We start from the raw sequence: 10099 nt of genomic DNA, 5'->3' as shown, positions 1-10099 counted from the left end.
ACCGCGTCACTACATGTTACAGTAGTAATTCTTCATCTGACAAAATTTTGGAAAAATATTTATATTTAGAACTAAATCACAAGAATGATAATTACTTTCATTCGCGTTTGAGAAATGTCCATGAGTTTCACGCATTTTTCCTTGCAAAAATTTGTCTCCAGGTGTTTTCCACTTGATTAATGTGTCCAAAACAGATTAATTTCAAATACACAAAACTATATTATATAATATGAAACGTGAAATAACTTGTTTACAGTATACTAATAAAAGATTCTTGTTTACCATGTTAACGTTAACTTTTAGGTTAAAATCAATGCTTTTTGAGTTTAATAAAACTCTTAAGTATAATATATGTAAAGGGAAGTTTTTTTAAAATATGATATAGTATTTATAAAAAATACACCTGTATATATAATGTTCCTTGGAGTAACCAATGGACATTAGTCGGGAAAATATATAACTGAAAGGAGTAACAAAGTTCTTTCTTTTTTTATATAGATTTATCGATAAAAGGTCACCAGTCATATCTGAACACTTACTTCAAGATAATGACTTTGTGGGTGTCACATAAATTCTCCCTCCAAATAGTTGTCGTAGTACCTTAAAATTGATGTATGTAATAAAATGTAAAAGGTGATAAAATTTAAGAATAATCAATGACACATGTAAGTCTCTCTTTTCATTTAATTTTCTCAAAATACTTAGGTTTTATAAAACTAACACTTTAGAATTAAAATATTTTTGAGTACAAGATGAAAAAAAAGTTGACGTCGTTTGACAATTAGCCCGAATATTTGTTTTTATACAAAACTGAAAGTTGATTAGAATCGCTACGGTGAGTAAAACATCGATATCATTGTTTTGGAACTCTTCAAATATGAAGCATACCTCGAATCAAACGTTGTGATATGTGGGTCATTTATTGAGGAACACACTGCTATCTTATCTTCATCAACAACTGTTACCTTGAAAAAGTTTTAATGTTTCATTAAATACAAACTCCTGTAGAAAATCTTACCTTTAGCATTCGGCATCGAGTGACATAACACTCCAGGGCTTTCCTGTCACCTCGGGGCAAATATTCTGGTATGTCACCCTCTAAGCCATGTGATATATGTATAATGCTACATATCAAACAAATTTTGAATTTGAGAGTTTACTAGTGTTATAAAATTTGAAATACTTTTAATTTTGTTACAAAAATCACTGGTTAAATTTCTTTTCGTTAGCTTTTCATACCTGAACAGTGGAAATCAGCTTAGTTTCATTCACAGTCGTAAAAAATACACGAATAAATCTTGTCTGATCTCCATCCATAAGCGTATCTACTGCAGCCTTCACTGGAATTATTACTCCTGAATGCCAGGTATCCGTGGTGATCAGGTGAGAACAAGGTCGTTGATAAGTTGGTGAGTTGAACACACCAAACACCACTTGGCTAATTGGACAAAGCGACCCAGGGCATTTCAAATCCCACCCTGTGTATAGTATAAAACATCAAACCATTCAATAATGCTACCTTGTAACAGGCGATTCATGGAACTTCAATGGCCAAAATTTTGTTGCATAATAATTTTACTAGTCAGTCCATTTCTCAGGATACAAATGCATGATAGTTTTGTAGTATTTTGTGTACATATATGTCTTTTGATTTATTGTCATTTATTGAAGGAGTGTTAGATTTTTTGTACCTGTCACATCATTTTTTTGTGCAGTGTCTTTTTATGACCTTTTATATGCTATTATGTATTGTGAAGTTCTTATGATTTGTACTCCTTAATAAATGATCACTTTTATTCTTTACATGGTAGTTGATTCTTCTTCTTATACGGAAGTTGGGCAGGTAGGCATAAATAATATTTCTTCCCTAAAAGGTGATGCATATTGTTGTGAGCAAAACTTGATTTTCTTCCGATTTTCTAAAATTGTTTTTCATGGATGAAATATATGGTGATAACGAACAGTATTCAAGCTCAAAAGTCCATAAAACAATACAAATAGGAGCAGAGCATACACGGACTTAAAAAATATCAGGAGTGAGATCAAGTGCCATGGAGTCATTGGACATAAATTGTTGATAAGTTCATAATGTTCGTATCCATTTTCTACTTTTGGATGTCCATTTGGAATACATTTAGGAAAGTACAAGTTTTGTGTGGGTTATTGGTGTGTAAATCACGCAGATTTGTTTTAAGTTTAGTGTGATTTACATACCAGTAATTCACATTTAACTTAAAAACATTCCTTATACATGTATTATTTAGAAGCATTCATTCTTGTGTAGAAGACAATTTATAAGACCCCTAATTGTAAATTTCTCATTATTTTTCATTGAGAGAAAGCATGGTTTTTATAGCATAGAGTTAATTTTCCCTCACTTATAGATTGGTCGAGTGATCAGGAAAAAGTCGAACATTCGGAACGCAAGTTTTACGAGAGAAAGGCCATCATATGGTCTATTGTTCGGTGAAACTCGCTTGAATATTCAAATTCAGTAAACTTTTTCATTTAAGATGGAACAAGCCTACTCAAAATATCAACAATTTGCCAGAATAAAAAAATAAACTTTGTCTTTTAAAGATTTATTTGGAAACTAGTTATTTCAACACTTACAATATTTTGCTAATTCTGTAGTTATGGCGACTTCACAACTTATATTCCTGGACTCTTTACTACAGAAAAGTGTAGGTGGAATATTGCTGGTGACGTTTATCATACCATACCCTGATCTTTCATGTATAATAATCTGCGTTTCACTGACTACCTAAATTTAAAAGAAAAAATAACAGAATTTTTTCAACAGTTCTTTATATTATAACTATAAATTCAATCATCTTCCCTCTTTCTTTTTTATGTAAATTACGGTATTAAATACCTTGTTCGCGTCATAATTTTTTTTATTTAGTTATCATGAGATACTTTACTATTTTGGCAAAATATAAACATTTTAGTAACATATGATTTTCTTTAGTAACATAAAATGTTTTTATCTTAGAATTTGCGACAATAAACGAATAAGGCACAAAACTACATGTATAATTATTACAGTATGTTCCTTTTGAGTTTTTCAGTAATAAAAGTAAAATCAGTACTCTACGGAACCGATAAAACGCACTCAGTCTCCGTTGTTATTCCTTCAAAATTAAAAAAAACTTCAGTGGAAACCAGTTTTGGGAAAACAAAGTTTGCAATAAGGTATATATTACTTTGACTTTGGCAATGAATGCGTTGCTGTGTTTCCAGGATCCTCGAAGACTTTCACAGTTTCCAGGTACACAAGGGGAAACAGAACATTTAATCTGTGTAAAAATTTTAAATAAAACAAATATCATACATACAGTATATATAACTGAATTATTTCCAAAATAAAAATAGTAAGAGAAAAAAATGTAAAAAGGAATAACAAGTATTTATTTTTATTGATTTCTTTTTAAATCTCTTTCTTAGATCAAACTTTCATGACGTCCTGAACAAGACTAATTTTCTTTGCTTCATTGCAAGGGACAACGATTCCGTATTATACCTGATCCTCGTAGAACAGTTGTTCAATATCGTCCTCCATTAAAGACGCCACTGTTCTGCCGATCAGGGTTTCTTCTTTGATGATCTTGTCGTTTTGGTACCATCGTACGGTGTATTCAATGTCAGAAAGACCCGCTTTAATTTTACACAAAAATCTGGTTTCTTGTGAAGTTTCATCTAAAACGAACTCCAGAATCGGGTCTTCGGTGAGCTCTGGAACATCTTATAAAATAAAAACAAAAGTACTCAATCAAGTAACCTTTAATCAAAGTATCTACATCGAACATCTAGTCTTTGTTTTGTACATCTCAATGACTTCACATTCAAACTTATCCATGTTATCAGACTACGTAAAAAAATGAAATGTTTCAAACAACCTGTTTTATACAACTACTTTTCATCAGAAAGTACTCACCAAAGCTTATATTGTAGGCTTTTATCGTATCGATAAATGCTTCAATAACGTTCCAGCCGTCTATAGCTCCCCTAAAGAAGTATTGCTGATTGAGGGAGCAACCCACAGTAAATTTATCGGCTAGATTATTGGCATATCTTTTGTAGAATCTACTGCTCTGTGCAACTAACAAATCATCAAAATATAAACGAATTCCAAATTGGGGGCTCCAGGAAAATTGAATCTTTATGTATTTTCGTAAAGTTATGAATTTTGTGTTAACATTCCAAATTTTAGATTTTGTACTTATGCTCAGAAATAATCGTTTTCTTTCGTGCCACATAGACATTCCATAAAAACCTTTTTCATCACCACCATTAGTAAAGATATACATTTTCGTTCTGAATTCGTGCAAGTACAGGTTGAATATGACAGTTAATCCATATCTGCATTTAAGTAAATCGTGCAGACATGGAGAAGACTGGTTGATCATATCAATATATTGGTTGACTCCATCTAACCAGATAGCCAAACCAGTGGGACCTTGTCCCGTAGGTGTTGTGCCGTAAACAGTGAACCAAACATTAGGTGTTAGGGTGTTCATTCTGTTACCAACCAAACTCAGGAAGCCATATCTTCGAATCTTGATTTCGGTCCCTATAATTAAATTCTTATTACATTCGAATAAAAAATGATAAAATCTCTCAGGAGTCCGTATTTGAATTTCCTAATGTGACAATCAATCCTGAAAAATTATGCAACGTGCAAACCATTTCTTTGTATATTCTTTAAGGTTTGAGAACGTGCATGACAAATTGCTCAATACCGTATAAGTGGAAATTTTAGCGAGACTTAAATTTAGCGTTTTCTACCCAAAATCTGGTGTTTTATTTTTAGCGAGAAGTAATTTTAGCGATTTTTAAAATGCTTACTAAAGAAGCTACTACAAATAATACGCAATTAATTTTTAGCGATATTAAATTTTAGCGATGTCAGCACCCTCGCTAATAATGCCAAAATTAAATCCTCGCTAAAAATTCTACTTATACGGTATTATTATGCTTCGTCATAATTTAATTTTTCCTCCTTAATGAAAATGTTATTTGCGCTATATTTTGATGACTTTCTTACTGTTTAACACTGTCCAATTCCCTGTAGATACAGAAGGATTACAGACTTCCGTTGCATTATTTGGATTTATATATCCGTTTAAATAGCAGTCTGCCTGATCATCAATTACACACACATCCCTCTAATAAAAGACATTCATTTGAATATAATAATGACATGGACTGAATGATTGACAATTGTTTTACGCCGAGCAGCGTGTCAACAACAAATTTTGATCGTTTATTTTAAGACATTGTATATAATAAGAACTGCAAAACTAACAAAGTGATAGAAGGCATCACAAAATAATATGGCCAAAATGGCTTTCATGCAAATTTACATATTTATAAATGTTACTCAAACACTTTTTTTGTTTTTTCTCGTCATCTATTGACTGTTACTGTTAGGAAGGTAACCTGACATAAATATTCATATATTCATAGCACGGGCCTTAAGTGACCATGAAAGACATGTATAAGAAATCCATTCCAAGGCTCTGTTTCGTGCAGTCTAACAAGTCCCACTCACCCGCCCATTGCTACCATTTGAATATCATTATTTTATATTTTGTGTTATGATTATTATTTTCTTTTTTGTAGAAATCGGAGATACATGCATGAAGAGATTAGAAAAAGAAAATGTGTGTATATTGAATTTGCAAACTAATTAAACTGCATTTTCAGAGCGTTTGTGTTTATTTCATAATTGTTGTACGAGGGCTGTTCAATACATAATGTCTTCGGTGCTCGAAAAGAAGCAAAAGACGCTTTTAAACGATTAAGTCTTCATGATTTTACTTATTAATCTATTTTATTAAAAAATATGTCCGTAACATTTTTATCCAATTTCTGATTGTTTTGGGGTATGACCCTAGCCCCCCGTTCACACAGAGCTGCGACTCTACGGCGATCATCCCGATCAAGCCACGATCTGAAAATTTTTTGGATCGGGGCAGATCGCAGCCGATCGGCGTCAAAATAGAGCGATTTGGCAAATTATGGTCTTCGTTACGACCGTACTACGATGTCCCTACGTCAAACGCGCTGCTAACAAGCTTCTACTGCGATGTTACACAGACCATTGCCGACAAGCAGCCGTGTCTAGTGCGTTTACGCTACGCTGCCACTACGACATTGAAGACCATACTACGACGCTACACAGACCTAGATGACTGTACCGCGATGTCGCCACGGTGGTGCCGATCACATTACGATTGAATTACGCTTCTAATATGATTTTGGTGATGATGTAAATATATCTTGAAACTGTAGATTTTTGTAGTACAATTTTAGCGATGATACATATTTTGCGACCGCATTTTTTTTCCCGGCCTTTAACACATGGTTTAGGACATTTTCAATGATTATAACTGTAACAAGATATGAAAATGCTTAATTGTAAATGTTCATCAAGATAGTGTCACCCTTTACATGTAGTTAACAGATGATTATTGGACAAATATCAGCGGTATAAGAACAAACTCTTGTCTGATAGGTCGTGATATGATCGGCGTAAGGTCATTGCAGGTCTTCGTAGGATCTTCAGGCACGTAGAGAGATCGTAGTGAGAACGTAGTACGAACGTAGAGGGAGCGTTGTATGAGCGTGATTGGTAAGTTCCTACGCTCTCCTGGCGCTTTTACTACGATCATGAAGATCTCTCTACGATGTTTCAACGCTGCTTGTACGATTACGGCGCTTCTACTACGCCCTCTTTACGACTTCACCCCGATTCTTGTTGGCCACGATCCCGCTACGCTTGTTTTGAACATGTTCAAAATAAGCGTGGTGAGAGCGTAGAGCTCTCCGATCATGAAGACTCTACTGCGATCATACTACGCTTCTGACGACCCCACGACGTTCCTCATTATTATATCATTTATTTTCTAGTTCTTTAAAATTCAATGACTACAAAACATGTTTACATTTGAAAATGTCCTGCCTTGCCTTCACATGAAATTAAAAGATAAAAAATATTGTACCAAAACTTGATTTAACAATTAGCTGTTAATTTACAACTGGTTGAATATTTTCACAAAATTCTTTCTGTCTGTAAGGAAATAGTGTGTCATTTTTATTGTTCTCCTTCCTAAGTTATCAGTGGTATAACCTAGCTATCTTTTTTATGATTCCAGCTTTCCTTTTGCCATCCTTCACACAACACATGATGAAGTCTGTAAAAAAAATACAAATCTGAGATGAATTTGTCATTTTAAAAAAACTCTTCAACATTTTTCAATAAAATGCTTCTTTTAGAATTCTATTTTGAATTACACATCAGCTAGGATGCAAACATTCTGTGTGATTTTTCTCAACACTAAAACTTGCATAATATAGAATAATTTTTCATTCATATCTATCAGTTGTCTGATATCTTCATGTATTCTTACCTCTCATAACCTACTGTGGATATCAGCCAGTTATGTTCATAGATAAACTGGCTCCCATTACTCTCCACTACATTTGAATGAAGCACGTGTTAGATTGCATTCCTTTTCCCCATGAATATTCAGCAAGCTCTCAAAGAAGAACAGAATTGCCTGTTTACTGGAAAGGGTGGATGGGCGGTGGCTTCTGGCCTTCATCCTGACTTGCTGTAGTTGCCGCTATCCTCATTTTATCTTTATCAGCCATAATCGCTAAGGACTTGTACATGTCGAAGTGCTGAAATGTACAACACTGCACTCAGTGCACTGCAGAAAATCCTAATATTTACAATTTCAATATTAAAGAGGTTTTAATTATTTCATAATTTTCATACATTTGAAAAGGGTACTAACATAAGACCCCTTTCTACAAATATATTTTTAATTAACACGTATAATCAAATGATAAATAAATAGCTTCTCATGGAATATGTAGATCTAACTTATATCAATTTATCATATGTGAATAATACTCTTATCCATGTATGTTTTAGAATGTAAATGGTGACTTACAGATCTCAAACCTGACTCCTGATCCAAACTAAGCAGCAAACTACACTTTTAAAAGGGTGTTTCGGTAACAATTCCACTAACCACTGGTTAAAACAGTGCTTAGACACAAATCATAACAAAATTTCCAACCGTGATTTTAAAACTGGAAGTAAGTGACGGTCGCTAATTTTAATGGGAAATCATATTTCCGGAAAACACATTAAAATAAGAAAAGGATATAAAAATTGAACAATGAATTAATTTAGTTTTTTCCCTATCTTTTATCTCTGCACTTTTTAACATTTTACTCCAAAAGGGAAACACTCATAATATTGAGAAAATTTGCAGGGGTGGGGGTGGGGGGGTGATGGGGGGGGGGGGGCTTGAGGCTACCCTACATTTGGCAATAAGAAATGACGCCTGAAATTTAATGCTCATTTTTTTTAAAGATCTGGGTTAGTGTAGAGTGTATTGTGAATATATGGGACCTCAATGCTATTGGAATTAATTAACAGAGTAATGGTGGAGTCCAAATTTTGGCTGTACGAAATAAAAAAAGGGAGAGAGGGGGAAAAAGAAAAAACAAAACAAAAAACACGGCTTAAAATTCAACTTACCGTTGTTTTCCACATTTATTCCTGTACCGAGGTCCATCCCTGTCCATTTAGCACATGATGTTAATTTGCTTCACTTCAAAGCTCAGTAGAATAACACTAAAAGTTGTCACTCTTTTTTTTCCAAAAAACACATATCGAATGAACAATCATCTTCTTAATAATAATTTGCAGGCATACATCTTGCCTAAGTTCCTTTTTAACTGAATGAAATATAAAGATTCATCGACCAAATTGACAACAGTCATCACTTTCAAAATCTGCATCAAACTGACCAGTGCATCCAAAAAGAGGCTCTGCCTGAAAATTTCCGCCCCAGTAGAGGGGGGTCAAGCAGGTGCGCATTGGAAACGTATATCTGGTATATAAAATATGGCAACAAAAAACTTACTCATCTAGGAAACGCAATATTCAATGTTATACAAAGCATAATACTCGAAGTCAAATAAATTGATTAAAAGTTATGTTGACTATTTTTACAAATATCTCCCCCATTAGTGCCTTAAGAAAACAAGGTCATCTAGAGGAATAAAACGTGTTGTCATAATTTAAACTGTTCACAATTCTAAGATTAATGCAGATTCCGTCTAAGAGCTAAGCCGGAAAACGTCTAACAAAAATACGCCTAGGATTTAAGGTGGAATCCACCTAAGATATGAGGCGGAAAACGGTTAAAGCTTAGACGTTTTCCATGTCCGCCTTAGGTACGGCTTGGTCCTCCTAGCACTTAACCGGAATCCGTCTCAGTCCGCCCGGACTCCGGCTGGAAAACGGTTAAGAGTTTCGTACGGGGCAGCCACGCTTTGATCGTAGTAGAAGCGGCGTCTATGTGTGAACGGGGGGTAAGTGAAATTGTTGTATGACCTGTGTGGTCTCCAGACAAATAGTTGTGTGCATTTGACCTGAATGTTTGGTGTGTTTGAGAAGTTTTCCTGTGTGGACAGTAAAGTACCGTATAAGTAGAATTTGTAGCGAGGATTTAATTTTGGCATTATTAGCGAGGGTGCTGACATCGCTAAAATTGAATATCGCTAAAGATTAATTGCGTATTAATTGTAATAGCTCTTTTAGCAAGCATTTCAAAATCGCTAAAATTACTTCTCGCTATAAATAAAATACCAGATTTTAGGTAGAGATCGCCAAATTTGCGGCTCGCTAAAATTTCCACTTATACGGTATTTTGAGTACTTTTTGGCAGCGGTGAGTTTGAAATGTTTATTTTCTTATCTAGTTTATTTTTTGTTTGTTTTTTTCTTTTCCTAAAGTTATTACTATGTTAAGTTTTATTTGTGATAGATAATATACCCGTTATCAAAGACCTATATATAATAAACAAATAATAATTATGCTAAGTATTTAAGTTTAATGTTTTATTCGAGTTGGCAGGTATTGTCCACAGTGGTCTACACAACAGTGGGGCAGCCGGCAAAATGGCATACCCGCAACATCAACATAAGTTGTGCCCTCCCTGACGGGAAAAGTAGCACGCTGGGTTGACCTCAATCGTGCTACGGACACATTTCAACACAAATTGACTTTTAA

The 10099-nt window shown here is 34.1% G+C and overlaps 1 protein-coding gene and 1 long non-coding RNA gene across 2 annotated transcripts; both read right to left on the bottom strand.

Annotated features, from left to right (window-relative positions):
* Positions 1 to 552: 552 nt before the first annotated feature.
* Positions 553 to 5163, bottom strand: LOC134278004 (uncharacterized). Its single transcript, XM_062760305.1, has 8 exons — positions 5048 to 5163; positions 3938 to 4573; positions 3524 to 3744; positions 3207 to 3299; positions 2614 to 2764; positions 1240 to 1478; positions 889 to 965; positions 553 to 600 (listed from the first exon to the last, which is right to left on the bottom strand). Exons 2-8 carry the CDS (start codon positions 4518 to 4520, stop codon positions 564 to 566), a joined length of 1401 nt encoding a protein of 466 aa, XP_062616289.1. The 5' UTR covers positions 4521 to 4573; positions 5048 to 5163; the 3' UTR covers positions 553 to 563.
* A 2004-nt stretch (positions 5164 to 7167) lies between these two features.
* LOC134278003 (uncharacterized) lies at positions 7168 to 7997 on the bottom strand. The gene is made up of 3 exons (XR_009994364.1): positions 7965 to 7997; positions 7416 to 7689; positions 7168 to 7199 (listed from the first exon to the last, which is right to left on the bottom strand). It is a non-coding gene; the product is annotated as an uncharacterized LOC134278003 (long non-coding RNA).
* Positions 7998 to 10099: the final 2102 nt, after the last annotated feature.

The sequence above is a fragment of the Saccostrea cucullata genome, unplaced genomic scaffold (assembly GCF_032062105.1).
Source record: "Saccostrea cucullata isolate Sc308-1 unplaced genomic scaffold, CSIRO_AGI_Scuc_v1 ctg6956, whole genome shotgun sequence".
Lineage (NCBI taxonomy): Eukaryota > Metazoa > Mollusca > Bivalvia > Ostreida > Ostreidae > Saccostrea > Saccostrea cuccullata.
Note: the sequence above shows the minus strand (reverse complement) of the source record. Positions and strands in the feature narration are given on the sequence as shown.